The sequence below is a fragment of the Neoarius graeffei genome, chromosome 10, assembly GCF_027579695.1.
Source record: "Neoarius graeffei isolate fNeoGra1 chromosome 10, fNeoGra1.pri, whole genome shotgun sequence".
In the NCBI taxonomy this organism is placed as follows: Eukaryota; Metazoa; Chordata; class Actinopteri; order Siluriformes; family Ariidae; genus Neoarius; species Neoarius graeffei.
In genome coordinates, this window is record NC_083578.1 from 16,864,251 (window position 1) to 16,885,383 (window position 21,133).

Sequence of the window (21,133 nt, forward strand, 5' to 3'; positions counted from 1 at the left end):
AATGCCATCAGCAGAATGTGGATATGAATGGAAGACTGTTCCTATCTCAGTCTGTCTTCACTGGGTCTCTGAAACATACACTCAGATTGTTGTACTTATTAATGATACTGGTGTCCCCTGCTGGCTGAAAACACTGTTGTGTGTATCGTCAGCGAGTTTGGGATACACACTTAGCAAAGTGCAAGGTGCTCTGCTTTTGTAATGTGAGTCATTTGAAGTCACTGTCTTAGTTTGGTAACTTTTAAAACTGGTAAGTAATTAAGTAAGTAAGTAAATAAATAAATAAATAAATAAGGTTCCAATACCCGGATAATGGATGGATGGATGGATGGATGGATGGATGGATGGATGGATGGATGGAGATTCCAGTACCTTATCTTAAAATACACATTTGTGAGAAAATCATGAAGTGGCTTTGCGTAAATATTAAATCACAAGATCTGGGTTTATGTTGTACTGAATTATTAAATCATAAATTATTACCCACATACAAAATACCACTTAATTTGTGTTTAAATGTGCATAAAATATGTTAAGTATTACATGAAACCTCACACAAGATAAATGGGGATGTTCTTGTCTGTCTGTCTGTCTGTCTGTCTGTCTGTCTGTCTGTCTATCTATCTATCTATCTATCTATCTATCTATCTATCTATCTATCTATCTATCGTTTTCATGGCAAACCCCAAGGAAAAAATGAAGCCGAAATGTCTGTGTTGTCCAACATGGCATATAGCAAAATAACAAGCTCAGTGTAAAAGCTGTTCCACCAATTCTCCATTAAGTCACTATTTGTAGCTCACAATTCTGCAATCAGAATAAAGCCGCCAACCATGACAGGTTCCTAAAGTGCCATCTCTTTCACTCTGATGTGTAACTGCTGCTCCACACACAGGGCAGGGAGGCCATCAAAAACTCACTTATTCCCACCCTGCCACTTCAAAAAGCCATTAATCTGCCACCAACCAATCCAGAGCTGCCGTCCGGCACGGCGACCAATCAGGCCGTCTGCACGCTGCGTCCTTGTCCAGTCGAGGCCCAGCAGACTAACGGTGGTCATCATTATCAAGAGAGTGCCACATCTGTGCAAGGTAGCTCGTCTTTATGACCCGAGAGCGAGGAGCTGACTTTGAGGGCATTTATCTACAGGGAGTAGGACTGGGTTAAAGGTGGCGAGACGCTTGGTGTTGACTTTGGAGTTGCAGCACAAAGTATGGAACAAAACAGGTGAAAGTTGAGGAGAAGATATTTTAAGACTTCAGCCAACTCAAATAATAACTTCAGAAAGCTCTTGGTCTCATTCAGATCCAAAGTGGATCAGGCCAAAGCTGGCCTTTCATGTGAGATCCCTCTGGGCATTAAATATTAAATATTCACTTTGGATCCATCATTATTGGACAAAGACAGAGGACACGCACTGGTTCCCATGGAGCCCAACCTGTCCGGGTCTTTCCTCTTCAACAATGGCTTGAACCAGTTCCCGACGGACATCAAGGCGCCCATGTGCCAATACTCTGTGCCCAACAGCTTCTACAAGCTCGGCCCTGGCAACCTGAATGCCCAGCTGCAGGCAGGCACGCCACACGGCATCAGTGACATCCTGAGTCGCTCTGTTGTAGGATCCCCGGCTAACACCGCACTCCTCTCGGGATATTCCAGTATGGGGGGTTTCAGTGGCACTGTGCCCACTCCAGGGGTGTATTATAACCGGGATTACACCCCAACGACTTTGGGTGCTTTCCCCAAACCTAGTGAGTGTCCAAGCATGAAGGGACGCACCAGCTGCTGGGTGGAGGGAGGCTACGACTGGAGAGGAGGAAGACAACAGTGCAGCAACAGTAAGAAAATTCAGTCATTCATTTTCTTCAGAAATCCAATAAGCAAAATTTATTCCTGTCTATTATTATTATTATTATTATTATTATTATAGATTGATATAAAACCTGATATAATATTAACTGTAATCATTACAAACAAATTCTCATCATCAGCTTTTCTTGATATGTGTAAGAAAGATTTAAAATGTACCAAACATAATAAATTATTTTTCAGAAAAGTACAATATATGTAATAAAATCTTCTTTATATTCTAATAAAGCTGTAAGAATTGCTGATATGAATATTCGTAACTTATACTAATATTTGAATGAAACAGTACATCTATATCTACAGTAATGTGTAACTGATTTGATCAAATAATTGTGGATAATATTAAATATTGCGATTAATTATAATTAATAAAGGTTTACATTTTGGACTTTGTATGAATTATGGTTTTTAGCAGTTAACTAAAATACACAATAAGAACAGAATATGTAAATTATTAGATGTCTTTATTTAGTGACGTACAAATACACTCCTTGGAAATAATTGAATTGAATTGAATTGAATTGAATTGAATTGAGTTTAAAGAATAAACCTGTATATAACAATAACAAAAGGTCCTAAAAGATAATTTAAGTTCTTTAAACTTGTTTTTTTTAACCTCATCGTAGACATGAACCCCTGGTTGACTCAGTGCAATACCTATTTCTAATTTATTCTTGATAACATCTAAATCTGTTAATTTAATAGCCATCCCGATAAAACATGACTTTTAATGTCAATGTATTTTTATTTTTATTTTATTTACAGTGCAGCATAATTTGTGTAGCTACACATTAGGAAATCTTTACAAAGAAGCCAAGTAAATCAAAAAAGCATATTTAAAAGAGTTAATCTGATCTGCTGTTTGTTTTTCAGTAGACAGTGGGCATCCTGGTGAGACGGCGGGAAGAAAGAAACACACGCGGCCAACGTTCAGCGGGCATCAGATCTTTGCCCTCGAGAAAACCTTCGAGCAGACCAAATACCTCGCAGGACCAGAGAGAGCAAGACTGGCGTACTCACTGGGCATGACCGAATCACAGGTCAAAGTAAGACGATACACTCTGATATGTGACCCCACAAGCACACACACACACACACACACACACACAGTTACACAAATTATATATATAACTAAATGTATGTTTAGGATAGAATAAAATAGAACAAAACATATTAGAAACAAAACAATAGAATAGAATACAGTAGAGTAGAATTTTAAAAGTATATTAAATAGAACAGGATTAAAAGGAGCAGTTTATAATGGACGAAAATTTAAAAGAGTCATTTACAACAAAACAGAACAAACAGATTAATGTGAGATTACAAAAGAATAGAATTTATTTGATTCTTTCTCAGAATAGAATACTTGTATTGATCAATTATATAATTAAAAATAATTAATAACATATATTAATAAATACTTCTATTCTAAGTAAGCATTTATAAGTAAATTATGAAACAGTCTATTGGCATAGAGTCGAATAGAAACTAAGAGAATAAAATAGATTATTTTACTGCAGGTTATTTTTAACTGTGATGACCTGGCGACTTGTCCAGGGTGTACCCCGCCTCTCGCCCATAGTCAGCTGGGATAGGCTCCAACTTGCCTGCGACCCTGTAGAATAGGATAAGCAGCTACTGATAATGGATGGATGGATTATTTTTTAAAAAATAATTTAAAAGTGTAGATTACAATAGAATAACAATAGAACAGAACAAAATATCATGGATTGCAATAGAATATATTTGAAATGTATATTAAGAGACACAGCTAAGGTATATTAAAACAGAATAGAAATTATCAGACTAGATTTACAGTAGATTATAATCAGAAAACAGCAACTTTGCAATAAAATGGAACTGAAAAAGATGGCAAAATGGAATGAAACAGAATAAAATAAAATTTAAAAGAGTAGCTAAAAGAATAGAATTTAAAAGAGTAGATTACAGACAGAACAAAATAGAACAGAACAGAATATCATCCAGTAGAATAGAATTTGAAATGTGTTTTAATTAATTAAAATAGAATAGAATAAATTATTAATTTATAATTGACTGAAATTAAAATGGCAAAATGCAATAGAAAAAATATATATAAATAGAATTGAATTGAATTAAGAGTGGTTTGCATTCAATTATAAAAAGAGCAAGTTGCTATAGAATGAACACAGAATAAAATTGAATTAAAGGGAATTATAATAGAAGAGAGGGGAATGGATTACAGTAGAATATAAATTATGAGTTATGTTAAAATAGAATTAAAAAGGAATGGAACAGAATAGACTGCAAAATAATTTTTAAAAACTTCTTAAGTAAATTAATAAAAAGTAGAATTGAATAGAATCAATAAATTAAAGTTTTAAAAAAGAGCAAATTGTTATAGAGTAGGATAGAACAGAATAGAATTGAATGAAAAGAGATTGCAATAGGACAGAGCAAAAATAGATTAGAGTAGAATAGTATTTTTAAATGTATCTACTAAAATAGAATTAAATGGAATTTTAAAAAGAGCTAGAAACAAAAGAAATAGAATTGAACAGAACAGACTACAGAATAATTAAAACATATGTTAGAATAGAATATGTATTTAAAGAGTATGCTCAAAGTCTCATCTCATTATCTCTAGCCGCTTTATCCTGTTCTACAGGGTCGCAGGCAAGCTGGAGCCTATCCCAGCTGACTATGGGCGAAAGGCGGGGTACACCCTGGACAAGTCGCCAGGTCATCACAGGGCTGACACATAGACACAGACAACCATTCACACTCACATTCACACCTACGGTCAATTTAGAGTCACCAGTTAACCTAACCTGCATGTCTTTGGACTGTGGGGGAAACCGGAGCACCCGGAGGAAACCCACGCGGACACGGGGAGAACATGCAAACTCCGCACAGAAAGGCCCTCGCCGGCCATGGGGCTCGAACCCGGACCTTCTTGCTGTGAGGCGACAGCGCTAACCACTACACCACCATGCTGCCCCCTGTATTAGAATTTAATTTTTAAAATGCATAAATTAAAATAGAATTATATAGAATGGAAAAGACTCAATAACAAAAGGAATAGGACTGAAAAGAACAGACTACAGAAGAATTAAAAAGTGTACTAGACTAGAATTTTTAGAATGTATCTATTAAAATAGAATGTAATAGAATTAAATAGTAAATAACAAAAGGAATAGGATTGGAAAAAACCCAAATAGATGATAGAAGAATTAAAAAAGTTTAATAGAATAGAATTTTTAAAATTTATCTATTAAAATAGAATTAAACACAAATAAAAAAGAGTAAATAACAAAGGTAATAGGATTTAACAGAACAAAATAGATTACAGAAGAATTAAAAAGTGTATTAGAATGGAATTTTTAAAATACATAAATTAAAATTGAATTAAATAGAATTAAAAAGAGTAAATAACAAAAGGAATAGGACTGAACAGAACAGACTACAGAAGAATTAAAAATGTACTAGAATAGAATAGAATTTTAAAAATGTATCTGTTAAAATAGAATTTAATAGAATTAAAGCACAAATAACAAAATGAATAGGATTAAAAACGGAATAGATGATAGAATTAAAAAGTGTAATAGAATAGAATTTTTTACAATCTATCTATTAAAATAGAATTAAATAGAATTTTAAAAAGAGTAAATAACAAAGGGAATAGGATTTAACAGAACAGAATAGACGACAGAAGAATTAAAAAGTGTACTCGAATAGAATAGAATCAGTTTTATTGTCAGTGGACAGATACAGGCTTCATTTTCAAGTTTCTGACACTTTTATACAGCATGAACTCAGAAATGTGTAGTCTATGAATGTAGAAAAGAAAGTACCTTGCACACACACACACACACACACACACACACACACACACACACACACACACACACACACACACACACAGAGCTATATGTGCGATCCTGGAGATCTGTGTGTCCCACTGTGTACTTACTGTATCCATTCTTTATGTGGTGGGAGTTGACCCTGTGCTGTGATGTCCATGCGTGTCCCCCTCAGGTGTGGTTCCAGAACCGACGCACTAAGTGGCGTAAGAAGAGCGCATCCGAGCCGAGCTCCACTCAGGCACCCCGGGTCGACAGGCAGGGTGCCTCAGACACCGAGCTCGAGGATGAGGAGTACAACAAGCCTCTCGACCCCGACTCGGACGACGAGAAGATCCGCCTGCTGCTGCGCAAACACCGCAGATCATTCTCAGTGCTACGCCTGGGGCCACATCATGTCTGACACCCACACACACACACACGTGTACATGACATAATGTTTACATGCTGAAAACTAAAACACACATGCACACATATATATATATATATATATATACAGTCTACACTAGACAAACCTTTTCACTTTGTCCAACTTGCAGCATCTCCAGATTATAGTTTCTACCCCACGTTTCTGTAAATAATTTCCAAAACTATCTTTATTTATTGAACTTGACACGTGAGAGAAATCCTTCCACACGACTTGGGTATGCTACCGTCAGCATTGTCGATGTTTAATAAATATATAATAGTGCAATAAAGTCTTGTTGTTGCAAGTGTTTATTGTGTCACAGAGATAAATACAGTCAGAGAGAAAAACTTTCACACTCTGCTTCATGCAATTACAGGAAATTAATCAATGATGGGTTGATGCGATTTGGCCTGGCGTGTAGGTTTCCTATAATAATAACAACAACAGCATGCTTATATTCTTTTTATATCAAAGCAATTAATGCATGATTACAAATGATGTATTTATACTTACGTTTAAGAACGTTCTGGAATGTTTAATGAAGTTTGATATGATGTAAGGACTTGTTTATTTAGCATTTATGGGAGTCTGCGCTGTAAAATGACAAGCTGTAGGTGGGGCTGGCTTAGCTTAGTCCTCTTCGTCCCTTGAGGGACATAAGGCATCGACGGCATGCTTCCATCTGGACCTGTCCTGGGCAACGTGTACCCCATATCAGAGCCACGTCTTTCAGCTTGGTTATCACGGTTCGCCGCCATGTCGTTTTGGGCCGACTTGGTTTACGGTTTCCAGGTGGTGTCCATCTTAGAGCAGTATATGGTTCTGGTCCAATCTGAGGACATGCCCAAGCCATTGTATACACCAGCACATAATCTCTAGCTGTTAGTCTTCTTATCAAGTTCTTTATTTGAGATCTTTCTAAGCCAGAAGATGCAACATATCCATTGTGGAAGACGTTGATCTTATTCATGTCATCTTTTATGACATGCCAGCATTCCGAGCCATAAAGGAGAACAGGTTTGACCTTGTTGCTGTTGTAGAGTCTGACCTTTGTTCTCAGGCTGTACTGCTTTGACTTCCAAATGGAAATGCTCCACGTGTTTTCCCAAGCCTTGCTCCGATGTCCTTTTGGGCTACATTGTCTTTGCTGGCAAGCTCGGTGAAGTCCTTTAGTCAAGTGGGTCACCATGGGGATTGGAATGACAGTTTATAGCTGCGATAACAGGAACGAACTTGCTATGCGGATGCTCCACAACAATAAACGTAACTATAAATGGAAATATGAAGTGTCGTTTATCAATCTATTCCATCCATCCATTATCCATAACTGCTTATCCTGTGCAGGGTCGTGGGCAAGCTGGAGCCTCTCCCAGCTGACTATGGGCAAGAGGCGGGGTATACCTTGGACAAGTCACCAAATCATCGCAGGGCTGACACATAGAGACAAACAACCATTCACATTCACACCTACAGTCAATTTTGAGCCACCAATCAGCCTAACCTGCATGTCTTTTGATTGTGGGGGAAACCGGAGCACCTGGAGGAAACCCATGCAGACATGGGGAGAACATGCAAACTCCACACAGAAAGGCCACCGTTGGCCACTGGGCTTGAGCCCAGAACCTTCTTGCTGTGAGGCGATAGCGCTAACCACTACACCACCATGCTGCCTGTTCATTAATCGATAAAATAAAATTGTAATCTTTGCACATTGCCATGGTAGAACTGAAACCACCTGATCTCATGCTCGGTCATATTTATTTATTCCTTATATATATACAGTACCGTGCAAAAGTCTTTGAAAATTTGCTGTGATTAATGTGATTGTTTTTATTTTTCATCTCGAAATGCTTGCTTGTTTTTAGGTTTCACTGGACAGCAAAGCCAAAACAAAACAAACAAAAACACACAATTTCCTTCTTCGGTCCTTATTTTCTATCCCTGATTTTAATTATTTTCGCCTTAAAGAAAAGTGCTCATGTTTAAAAGAGGTGGTCTAGTTGCGCTGAAAAAGCCCATCGCAGATACTCTGAATGAGAAGAACTTTCCCTGCGTAAACATTGACGTAACGAATTTGAATATGGGCCTCTGATTAAGATTTTACTTTACAGTACTGTGCAAAAGTCATATGCACATGCATGTAAAGAAATGCTGTAGACTCAAAATGGCTTAAAAATAATGAAATGAAATGGTTTATTAAAAATAATACTATAAACAGTAAGCAGTAAGCCATAATAAATGAAACAAAGTCAATGTTTGGTGTGAGACGAGTTGACCCTTTGCTTTAAAACAAACCAAAACCAAAAAAAAAATAGTAGTCTCATGTCCAATGAGTGCAGTTTTATGCGGAAATGATCTGTAGGTTTTACTGAGCGTCTTACAGAACCAGCCCCAGTTCTTCTGGACACTTTGACTGTCACACTCGCTTCTTCATTTTGCACCAAAACCCAGTAGCCTTCGTCGTGCTTTCTTTTTTCATCTGAAAAGTGCTTTCTTGGAGTGTAATGTAATATGCTACTCAGATACGAAAATATTTTTCTGTAGCATTTAATTTTGTGCTGGAAAATGGATGAACGTTTGGAACTTGAAAATGTTTTTGCAATGTTTTGACTTGATAATGTAGAAGTCTCATCTCATCTCATTATCTCTAGCCGCTTTATCCTGTTCTACAGGGTCGCAGGCAAGCTGGAGCCTATCCCAGCTGACTACGGGCGAAAGGCGGGGTACACCCTGGACAAGTCGCCGGGTCATCACAGGGCTGACACATAGACAGACAATCATTCACACTCACATTCACACCTACGGTCAATTTAGAGTCACCAGTTAACCTAACCTGCATGTCTTTGGACTGTGGGGGAAACCGGAGCACCCGGAGGAAACCCACGCGGACACGGGGAGAACATGCAAACTCCACACAGAAAGGCCCTCGCCGCCCATGGGGCTCGAACCCGGACCTTCTTGCTGTGAGGCGACAGCACTAACCACTACACCACCGTGCCGCCAATGAAGAAGTCATAAAATCAAAATCTATAACAAAGTTTGTATGGAAGGCGGCACGGTGGTGTAGTGGTTAGCGCTGTCGCCTCACAGCAAGAAGGTCCTGGGTTCGAGCCCCGGGGCCGGCGAGGGCCTTTCTGTGTGGAGTTTGCATGTTCTCCCCGTGTCCGCGTGGGTTTCCTCCGGGTGCTCCGGTTTCCCCCACAGTCCAAAGACATGCAGGTTAGGTTGACTGGTGACTCTAAATTGACCGTAGGTGTGAATGTGAGTGTGAATGGTTGTCTGTGTCTATGTGTCAGCCCTGTGATGACCTGGCGACTTGTCCAGGGTATACCCCGCCTTTCGCCCGTAGTCAGCTGGGATAGGCTCCAGCTTGCCTGTGACCCTGTAGAACAGGATAAAGCGGCTAGAGATAATGAGATGAGATGAGTTTGTATGGAAAAAAACAACAACAATAAGGCACTTCAGACTTTTGCACAGTATCGTATATTAGGTAGCAGCTGTAATTCCTCATCAGCTCAAGATGTTCTCGAGACTGACCTCCTATACTGACTGACTCCGATAATTCCTATCCTGTAGGTGTTTTGCTCAAATACACCATTTTCGTAATCATTCTTAACACTGAACTTTTTTTGTAAATTGACTGTAAATGTTTGAGTCTCCTTGAAATCTTTTCACAACACTTTTGGAGCAACGCTCAGAGTTGCTGAAGGGAACAAAGGAAGTTTTTTGTTACACGGTTAATATTGCACCATTGTCGGAAAGGATGTCAACGTGACGTGAAATAAAAAGCTGTATCTCTAAGTTGTGCAGTAACACCCTCTTACTGATAAGGCAACATAAAGCTATCTGTGTGCGTCGCACTAACACCTGCTGCAGTAATGCGGCGAGTAAACACATTATTCACAGCCGAGCGTTGGAAAACACGAGTGTGTATTAACATACCATTACAGGGGCTAAATATTAGCAACGTTGTTAATGTTATCGATGCTGTTGTTTATCTATTGACTGTTTTCAGCGTCTGAATTTGTCACTCAAATCCCATGACGACTCAAAGACAAACACAAAAAGGTTTTGTAAGGAAGCAACTGACTCTTGACATAGTTTACGGTCTTTTCTTGATAATTTTTGTTGATAACAAAAATTAGAAACTGCAGTGTGATATGTTGTAATATAAGCCAGCTGATAGGAAGCAACGTCAGAAACGATTAGGCCTGAAATATTATTATTTAATCACTTAAAAGTAGGACAGGAAGTAAATTCATTTTCAAACAGGGCTGTGAAATAGAAATGACAAAATCTGAGGAAACAATTTTAGCAGGGGGTCTGGGGGGAGCAGTCCCCCAGGAGCCGGGGGCCCACAGGGCCCCAGAAGCTGAACAGATTTTGTGTATATTGATAGATTTGAAGCATCTCCTGAAAGCAAATATTTTCTCAACCATGCTATTTAATTTGAACTGTTTATTATTATTATTATAAATTGAATATATAAATATGAACAAGATGGTCTACCTGGTAATCTATAGTTCAACAGCTTCAATTTCACCAATTCCACATGTTTTTTTCCTTTAACATGGTCAACCAAACGCGTTCTTCCACCAGAACCGTACTTCACATCCTGATGGCACAAGATGCAGTAAGCTTTCCCCGGTTCTTTTATCTTCTGTATGTGCTCATTGACTACCGACTTTAAACTCCAGCCATCGCCAATTCCATGGATTTTTGATGCCGTTTTCCTTGGCAAATGTTTTTGACATCGTCGGTCTCACCGTCCTCCCTCTGAACGATGTCCCTCCGTGACACGGACATACCGCGAAATTCTCCTTTTCAAAACCATTGATATCGAAAGTGTGTTTAAAGAGCACAAGATTCGTGCCGTGGTTTGTAAGCATGGCGCAAATGCCGTAAACTGGTCTGTCATTGTCGCAAAAGAAACCTACCCCCCCCCAATTTTTATTGCAAAATTAGATGATTTACTAAAATGATATTTTTGGCGGCCAAATTCGCGGAATTCCGCTGATCCGCGGATTTTTCACAGCCCTGTTCAAATCAGAAAAACATTGGTTTTCCCAATAGTCAACTGTCCGGGTTTTAAAAAGCCTCAGATACAGAAGTGAAGCCGGATGTGAATTTCTGTTGTTGGAGACCATCCACGACAAGGAGATGCTTTTCAACTCACCATGTTTGTACAGAGCTGTGATTCGAGTTACTGAGTTATTTGCCTTCGTGTTAGGTTGAACCAATCTCAATTTCAACAGGGCTTTTCTGATGGTTTTTGTTTTGCTCACCACTCAAGAGTGTTGTACTGAAAATCCCAGTATTTTCTTCAGTCATTTGTGAAATTGGGCGGCACGGTGGTGTAGTGGTTAGCACTGTCGCCTCACAGCGAGAAGGTCCAGGTTCGAGCCCCGTGGCCAGCAAGGGTCTTTCTGTGCGGAGTTTGCATGTTCTCCCCGTGTCCGCGTGGGTTTCCTCCGGGTGCTCCGGTTTCCCCCACAGTCCAAAGACATGCAGGTTAGGTTAACTGGTGACTCTAAATTGACCGTAGGTGTGAATGTGAGTGTGAATGGTTGTCTGTGTCTATGTGTCAGCCCTGTGATGACCTGGCGACTTGTCCAGGGTGTACCCCACCTTTCGCCTGTAGTCAGCTGGGATAGGCTCCAGCTTGCCTGCGACCCTGTAGAACAGGATAAAGCGGCTAGAGATGATGAGATTTGTGAAATCCTCAAACCAGGCAACATTCATGGAAGCATTAACTGAAGTTTGCAACCTTTTATAGGGCCTGAGCACCAGAGGTGCACGGCTTCCAGTGTCCACCAGAGGGCGCTGCACTGAGGTGCAAGGCCCTATTGTTTTCCTAAGGATTCTTCTTCATTTTCTTCAAGACTTGGCCATTTTTGAGGTGCTTCCCATGGGTGAAAACTCATGAAATTTGGTACACACATCAGTCCTGGCCACCACTACTCAGGGATAGAGCCTTGGCCCTGGGTGTGTCCAGGGGACTCCATAGCGCCCCCACAGCCATTGAGACTTTTACCCGGTATATAGTTTCACCTATCCATGTCAAATTTGGTAGGTGGGGGGGGCAAGATGAACAAAATTGTACTGTATATTGTATTAGCCATACTCAACAAGGAGTTATTTTTGGTTTTGTACGTTTTGACACGTGTTACCTTTTGACGTTCTCCTCCTTGATAGTTTATTGGATCCATGCCAAATTTGGTATACCAGAGGTGTTCAGGCCCTTCATCGCCTCTTGCGGCTATATTTTAAAACTTATCATTTTATGCATTGCACTCCTGCCACATTGTGGCCACGGCTGATTTTATGATTTTCAGATTAAAAAAGAAACCATAATGAAGGCTGCTGGGTTTTGGTGCAAAATTAAGAAGCGAGTGTGACAGTCAAAGTGTCCAGAAGAACTGTGGCTGGTTCTGTAAGATGCTCAGTAAAACCTACAGCTCATTTCCTTATCAAACTACACTCATTGGACCGGAGACTACTATATTTTTTTTTTAAAGCAAAGAGTCGTCTCACACCAAATACTGAATTTGCTTTATTTATTACAGCTTACTGATGACTGTTTATAGTATTATTTTTAATGTTGAAACATTTTAGTTCATTATTTTTAAGCCACTTTTGGTCCACAGCGTTTCTTTCCATATGCCTAAGACTTGTGCACAGTACTGCATATCACTTACGTATTTTTAAAATCCATTTAAAGGTTTATTACCTTGGTTTTTTTTTTTTAATTATCAAAAAATGGATTTTAATGACATTTTGAGGAAAGGTGGGCCATGGACCAAGGAACAATTGATTAGCTCCAGATATGTTTTCAATCAGGAGGAATGAAAGCGATCTCATGTCTGTATGTTCCATCTCATGGTCACTGAAGCAGAGGAAGACAGAAATCAAACTACTTGCAACATGTCGTCAAACTTCTAAGCAACAATGTCATGTTGGATGAGAGGGAAGTGCGGATTACTGCCAAGGATCGGGTTTTGTGGAAATCAAAAGTTAAAGCCGCCTCACGTTTCTCTACCACAAGATGAGACAGAGCCAACCAAGAAGGAGAAGAATGTATGTACACTACCATTCAAAAGTTTGGGGTCACTTTGAAATGTCCTTATTTTTGAAAGAAAAGCACTGTTCTTTTCAATGAAGATCACTTTAAACTAATCAGAAATCCACTCTATACATTGCTAATGTGGTAAATGACTATTCTAGCTGCAAATGTGTGGTTTTTGGTGCAATATCTCCATAGGTGTATAGAGGCCCATTTCCAGCAACTCTCACTCCAGTGTTCTAATGGTACAATGTGTTTGCTCATTGCCTCAGAAGGCTAATGGATGATTAGAAAACCCTTGTACAATCATGTTAGCACAGCTGAAAACAGTTGAGCTCTTTAGAGAAGCTATAAAACTGACCTTCCTTTGAGCAGATTGAGTTTCTGGAGCATCACATTTGTGGGGTCGATTAAATGCTCAAAATGGCCAGAAAAATGTCTTGACTATATTGTCTATTCATTTTACAACTTATGGTGGTAAATAAAAGTGTGACTTTTCATGGAAAACACAAAATTGTCTGGGTGACCCCAAACTTTTGAACGGTAGTGTAGATCCAGAAGTTTTTTGTCTTTTCCCAACATAACTCAAAAATTAGTGAACAGATTTGGATGAAATTTGGTGTGCAGCTTTGGTATGATCTTAGGTTCAAGTGATTTGATTTTAATGTTATGTGGCTTGGCAGAGGTGTACACTCTACCGAGTGCTCTTCTAGTTCCAACTGTATTTGGAATAAACAACAATGGACACATTTCATGATTTATAGATACACTTTATAGAGAATCAGATAACATACCATTTGAAAATTAAACATTCATTTTAGGTTTAATGCCAACAGCAACTTGACATTCAGCTGCTTAAGAGGTACAAATGCAGTCTATTAACCGCTTCTTGGTTTGTTTGTTTTTATCAGATAAATATGATAAACAGGAAATTCAAAGAGGAAAACAAAACCAAACAAACATGAGATATATTTATATATTTCTATGACACATTTGGCACAAGCTATCTGAGTCGTGAACAGAACCTCAATTTGGAACAACATTCTGTGATAATGCATGAGGCAAATTTAGCTGATTATCTGAAGGAATGAATAGAATCGTGAAGGTGAGATTTTTCCCAGCGCCGTCCCTCTATCGACAACGTTCCTCTCGGCAATCAGCGGAAAGCCGAAAGCTGCCAGAATCACAGTGCCATTAATCTCCTCGAGTGTGTTAATGACTACGACGAGCCAGGATTTAACTGGCTTTCCTCTTTTACATGCCGATGAACCGGACAAACTGCTCTCATCTGTCTGTCTGAACAAATACAATAAAATAAACCGAGAGAAAAAAAATCACTCGGATCCATTTCACCTCGAGCGTGATCAGTGTTCGTTTGAGAGCACATCCAGAGGAGTGTGGTTATAGCTTTAGACATCTTACGCAGAGTTAACAGGTTAACAGTTTTACGGTGTGAATAGTAGAGGTTATGAAATTCACATTAGAAGTGGAACACTTTAATTTTAAAGATAAAACAACGACAGCCATTATTAAATAGTTTGACTTGATAAAAGAGCTGTGCGAGGAGTTGTTTTTTTCTTTCTCTTTTTCATTTTCAGTTGGTATGTTTCGTCTTTAAGGAAAAGGTTTTAAAATATTATATTTCAAAGGATGTATCACACACACACACACACCAATAAGGCATAACATGACATTTCTTCTATCACTATCACCGTGTATAAATCATCAAAACCTGTGTATAACCGTAATCTCTAATTAAAATTAAAAAAAAAAAAAGACATTTTGAACAAATTTTCGAAAAACGCTACTGAAAAAGCAACAATATTTTTAGTGAACACCAAAATCAACTCTGTGTAAAATAATCCCTATCACACCCACAAATAAGTGCAAACATTAGCGGCTACATGAGCCCAAAGACTCCCAGCGACTATCGATGCCCCTTCCAACGTACAAAAGATATAAATTACGCTTTGCAAAGAAAAGAAAATAAAAATAAAATAAAAAGTAGTGTTTCAATCTCATCAGAAAATCACAAATGCTAAAAGAACATCAGTGCTTCTCGCTGAGCAACATCACAGCCTCGTATTGAACTTCAGCTTAGGGCAAAGCTCTCGAGAGCAATGCATTATGTCCAGCACCATCATGGATCAACTCCAACAAGTCCATTATTGACAAATGGGCCGGGCAATTTAACCCTCGCACGTAAATTATCGAAAAAAAAAAATCCTCAGGTTGAGGAGGGGGAGGGGGATGAGGAGGGGACGGGGGGTATTTAGATTACACGGATAGATCGATGAATCCTAGTCGAATTGGAATAATGGCCTGCTTGTCATATCTGTATCATTAGTTTTGTCCGCATGTTTGAATGGCGGTTAATGAATATTGATAATTAGTGGAGGGAATCGGTTTGGAAATCTTAAAACGTGATGCGACTCGTTGTGTGATTAGGCCACTGAAGAAACTTAAAATGCAGCTTTAATTAATTCAAATTCATTTCAAAACCAACAACAACAACAACCGCCACCCATTGTCCTGTTCATAATATAAACCGAGGATAAAGAAGCAAAACAACGTCAAATATAAAGGAATAAATGCAAAACTATTCACAGATCAATCTAATACAACTTAAGGCCCGGTCCCTCAATACCGATAACTATAACTATAACGATAAATAAATCAGTCCCCTGCAGTTTACGTGGTTGGTGCTCCCACCAGACCGATAACGATACCTAGAGCCCAGGCCTGGGTTTATCCGTATCGGTGAGATTTGCTTCTGGAGCCATTTTTCCAGGCCTGGACCTGATCCGATAAAACATCTGATCTGACCAATCAAGTAATTGTGACGTTGCTGAGCACATGCTGTTTTTCCCCAGGTATCTTTGTACATCCTTGTTGCATCATGAAGTAACAGAATGAGGAGGGGACGGGGGGTATTTAGATTACACGGATAGATCGATGAATCCTAGAATTTTTTTCTTCACGGAAAAAAAAAAAAATACAAAGCACGGATCTTTTATTCACGGACGTGATTATTTTCCGTGAAATATCAATAGTAATAATAAAGTAAACATATAAATGCAGGTAAGAGATTTTAATTCTGAACTTTGTCAGTCCAAACATCTAATTGTTTTAGACTTCTTAATGGTATGAAATCGGTAACCGATCTGTAATATAAGCCTTGGTCACAACCGGCCGTACGTGCTCCTACAGCCGGTCTACGTGCAAAAAACGCAAGAAACGCACAGAGGGCGTGCGTGTGACGTGCTGATTTTCGAGCCGTAGACTGGCCGCAGAGGTTCTTTGTCATGTCAAACAAACTCTACGGGCGCTTACGTTTTTTTCAGGTTGCAAGACAAACTTACGGCCAACGCGCGTCTTTCTCCACGAACAAAAAAAACGCAGCGATTTGGGAAACGCCAAAAATCGCACGGCCAAAAAATCGTATGTCCGGTTGTGACCTGGGCTATACTGAAACATCGGTGACCAATCTGTAAATTATTAGCATCCGTATTAAAATCCGTAACTGCTCCGTATTTTGTACACGTTTTTATTATATTTCCGTGATCTGTGACCTATCCGTATTATATCAACCGCTGGAGCGTGTACATGGGTCGTTTTGGAGTCCGAGCTGTACAGTATGACCCGGAATAATGTGCTGCTACTTGGGAAAAACTTCCATGACTATTCCGAAGTTGCATGCGTTTATTTAGCTGAGTGTCAGGACCAAGCGATATTATAGTCAGGGTTATAGTTATGGTGTTTCTGCTCCAGACTGGAACTAAATTCAGGAATAGGTATAGTCAGAGATGTAGGTGTTGTGGAACCGGGCCCTAAAGCTATGTTGCATGGTTGTGTTTCTTTAAAAGAATCCAGAAGGACACTGTTGGACACACAGCTTGCCTTGCTACCTGATTAAGAAATACAGACGTATAGAAAGGAAAAGGAAATCAGTCCATGCATGCTGGGAGCCGTTATAGCAGCATGACCATGAAGAAGCAATACAAGACTTGGTTATGAACTTGGCTTGGCTTATTATACTTAGCAGAAAACGATAACTAAGATCTCCTCACAGTAATAAAAGCGTCTGGTTTAGTTTTCGGATTGACTACATCCCTCACACACCCCACAACCGAAACAAACGTTACGGAATGTCCCTTCAGCTTTACAGCGTGTTGTATGTTCGCTGAAACCGAAGCTGTAATTAAAAGTCTGAGGGCTTGTCAGGCTTCGCTGCTTTGGGACAGATTTCCATATTTCACACAGCGCTGATAGCTTTCGAATTCGCCCCCGGAGGTCGCCGCGTACATATTCTATTGATCTCAGGATGTCTGACTTACAGCACCGCTGAGATATGGAGAAACTCGAGGGCCACAGCGGAAGCGGAAGCAACACCGAACACATACTACATAAAGGTTCAAAGGCTTAAAAAAAAAAAAACCCACACGCAAACAAGCGTAGATTTAAAATCAGAATGTGAGTGGGTGAATGCCAACTGAGCAGCCTGTGCAATCCAGCAGTGTATGATGTATAGTTGGATTTAGCTTTTACCGAGCATGCTAGTGATATAAAGTTTAAAAAATTTAGCTATTTCCTTATCATGCATTCCCAGACTATAGGTTTCAGTCAGAAGACTGCTGATAATATCTAAAACTACGGAAAAAAAAAAACCTTGAGAACTGTAAAACCAGAGAAATTGTACTAGGGTTTGTTTGCTTTTTTTTTTAAGAAATACGCCGTCCTTTTTGTGTGCGGTTTGAGGTCTACGAAGGTTGTGAGTTATTGTAGCAGAAGAACAGCCGTCTATAAACCCTCTTCGTCTTCACGGATGCATATCAGCAAACCTAGAGGACAAAGACAACGAAGAGATCAGAGGACGTACAGAGAAAGTTTTTGTTTTTCCACAGAACATCTTGAAGTTCAAAACGGTTCCCTTTTGAACCAGGAACCTTCTTTTATTTTCTAAGCTCGAACAATAAAACCTGACAGGGTGTGTTGTTATTACAGGAAACTAATCAATGACATGGTGGTGGGATGCGACCCAACACAAAGCGGAGTTATGTTTACCATCCCAAAGTTGATTGAATGTTGGTATTATTCCTCTTATACCACCTGATGATGTACTTCTGTACTGAAGACTCTCCCATGGTGGAAAACTGACTGATTCTTACAAAATACTGACACTGGAAACTCCTTCCATAAATGGGAAATAAACATCTCCTTACACATAACTTCAAATAAACAATTATTACCTCCGCCTACATCATTTTTGGTGTGGTTTGCTCATTTGTCCCTAAACAGGATTATAGAAAAACTGCAAGTCCAATTTTCATGAAACTTGGTGGAAAGGTGTAACATTGGTCAAGGAAGAACCAAGTACATTTTGGAGTGGTACTGACTTATGTTGCTAAGATTTTAAGACAAGGCATCTGGCCTTGTATGTACTTTCTGAGTGCCCTTCCAGTTACCTCCACCAAATGTGTTGGAGGAGGTGATGTTTTCACCTCCGTTTGTTTGTTTGTCTGTTCCCAATGTAACTCAAAAAGTAGTGAACGCATTTTGGTACTCAGTAAAGTGCCTACCTCTGCCAAGCCACATATTCAGATTTGCATCAAAATCTAGTCAATGGTTCCTTGACCCATGGCCCACCTTTCCTCCAAATTTCATCCAAATTCGTTCACTACTTTTTGAGTTACGTTGAGAACAAACAAACAGAGGTGAAAACATAACCTCAAAATCCATTTATTTCAACTCAGTTTGTTTGTTTGTTCCCAACATAACTCAAAAAGTAGTGAACGTATTTTGATGAAATTTAGTTATTAACAAAATGTTATTTCGACCGAAAGGCTGACCTTGCTGTTGACCTTGACCCGATTACCCCCAAAATTTGCCTTTGCAAGATGGCAGTAGGTACCATTTTTATGATGGTCTTTCATATGACCTGACTGCAAGTAGAACTCATGACTTCCCAGTCGAGAAGTGAACACGCTAACCACTAGGCCAACTCGCAGTTATCCTAAGGATATGGTGGCCAGAGAAGATTACCAATCAAGAGTTGCTGACAAGAACAAAAGAAACACCCATGGTAACCCAAATACAGTGAAGAAAATGGGGGTGGATTGGCCATACTCTATGGAAACCTAGGAACAACATCACAAGAAACGTTGACCTTTCAGATGGCCTGAACCCTTACCTTGACCCGATTACCCCCAAAATTTAATCAGGTAATACACGGACCATTGCCCAACTACCCTGAAAATTTGCAGTCAATCGGTGCAACCATTTAGATGCTAGATTGTTAACAGACAGACACACACAAACAAACCACACTGATTACAAAACCTCGCCCCGTTTACTCCGTCGCAGGCGAGGTAAACATAACCTCAAAATCCATTTATCATTCGGCTTAGATCATGAATCGCACTTGCCATAGAAGCCCCAAGTAAATGAGTTGTTACTATAGAAACGATAACATATTACAGCAAGCAAGTTGATATAAAACAGCAACTTGAATTACAACTGGAACTATTGTCAGAGCTGCTGTTCTAGAAAAATAATCATCTTCTGACCAATCAGAATCGAGGTGGGATAAAACCAAATAACAAGCTGTCTTTTCTTCACAACAAAGGTTTCCTTTGAAAAACAAAACAAAACAGACACACACGACTACTACAGCCAACAAACTCCAACAATGGCATTAGCCACCACAATGCGAGACCCGTTTAACCCTCTGACAGCCACAGTCTATAGAACACACATAAACCTGGCGGCAAAACAAAATCATGGCCATAAAAATGCCAATACAGGACAACAGGCCAGGATATATCCTCCCGCTAACCCTGCTAGCTGTAATTAATAAATGCTGGCGTTTTTATAGTGCCCTGCTCAGTGTTGGTAACACAGCAAACAGCGTAGAGGATTCAATAGCCATGGATCAGGGGAGGTAAAGAGACGGCTCTGTTTTTACTGTTTGACACAGAAGGAATCTCCGGGGGCCGACGCTCACTGGAAATGAATGTGAATGAGAGCACTGGAGTGGAAAATGGCTTCATGAGAAAGCAGGGAGCTGAACTCCAACGAACATCTGTCCAACGCTGTGAAAAAACACGGTGTGCAGAAAACTGCTCGTACATACGATGATGAAGAAAAGAAATTAATATTTCATTTTGGATTCAGGTATTGTAACCCTGCTTCAACAACACTGCAGAAATTGCAATACGACTACTACTACAAATAATAATAATAATAATAATAATAATAATAATAATAAAGCACCTTTTATGCAGAAACTCCTTTTATGCACAGTATTTTCACTGGGACTGTTTTAAAAAAAAAAAAGTGAAAGTCCAAGTGAAAATACTGTGCATAAAAGGAGTTTCTAAACACTTTAAGCAAAGTTATTTTCATTCCTTTACTTTCTTTTTATATTTTAAGCACTTTAAACCTGCTTATACAATATTGCATAAATAATGCTGATAATAATAATAATAATAATAATAATAATAATAAAACATTACAAGTGAAAATACTGTGTCTTAAAAAAAAGTCTGTAAACACTAATAAAAAAGCAAGGTTATTAATTTTTATTAATTTATTTTCTTTTTATATTTATTTTGTTGTATTTAAGTGTTTTAAACCTGCTTCTACAATATTGCACAAGTTATACTTTCATAATAATAATGATATTATTATTGTTATTATTATTATTGTTATTATTATTAATAATAATAATAATAATAATAATAATAATAATAATAATAATAATCTTGCTTTCTTATTAGTGTTTACAGACTTTTTTCCACAGTACTTTCAGTTGTAGTGTTTTAAAAATTATTATTATCATCATTATTATTATTATTATTATTATTATTATTATCCTTAGTAAATAAGAATTACAATAATTAGTAAATTAACAATTTACAATATATATTATTGATTTAATATATTAGTAAT

The 21,133-nt window shown here is 38.7% G+C and overlaps 2 protein-coding genes across 5 annotated transcripts in view; one reads left to right on the plus strand and one right to left on the minus strand.

Annotated features, from left to right (window-relative positions):
• The first annotated feature begins 1,306 nt into the window (after window positions 1-1,306).
• On the plus strand, window positions 1,307-6,397 carry nkx6.3 (NK6 homeobox 3). 3 transcript variants are annotated; one of them, XM_060930707.1, is made up of 3 exons: window positions 1,307-1,880; window positions 2,746-2,915; window positions 5,887-6,397. In XM_060930707.1, the coding sequence occupies exons 1-3, from the start codon at window positions 1,427-1,429 to the stop codon at window positions 6,112-6,114; spliced, it is 852 nt and encodes a 283-aa protein (XP_060786690.1). In that variant the 5' UTR covers window positions 1,307-1,426; the 3' UTR covers window positions 6,115-6,397. The 3 variants fall into 3 exon arrangements, with proteins under 3 accessions (XP_060786690.1, XP_060786692.1, XP_060786693.1); XM_060930709.1 differs by having other exon boundaries at window positions 1,307-1,838; window positions 2,743-2,915; XM_060930710.1 differs by having other exon boundaries at window positions 1,307-1,838.
• A 7,535-nt stretch (window positions 6,398-13,932) lies between these two features.
• Window positions 13,933-21,133, minus strand: part of inpp5l (inositol polyphosphate-5-phosphatase L) — an 84,223-nt gene continuing 77,022 nt past the window's right edge. For both annotated transcript variants that reach the window (XM_060931373.1, XM_060931372.1), the window contains exon 16: window positions 13,933-18,024. The gene's annotated coding sequence lies outside the window, so the exon portion shown is untranslated. The remainder of the gene's footprint in view (window positions 18,025-21,133) is intronic.

Coding starts and splice junctions, on each gene's coding strand:
- nkx6.3 (XM_060930707.1), top strand. CDS start 1,427: ATGGAGCCCAACCTGTCCGGGTCTTTCCTCTTCAACAATGGCTTGAAC. Junction 1,881..2,745: donor TTTCTTCAGAAATCCAATAA/GCAAAATTTATT, acceptor GTTTTTCAGTAG/ACAGTGGGCATCCTGGTGAG. Junction 2,916..5,886: donor TGACCGAATCACAGGTCAAA/GTAAGACGATAC, acceptor TGTCCCCCTCAG/GTGTGGTTCCAGAACCGACG.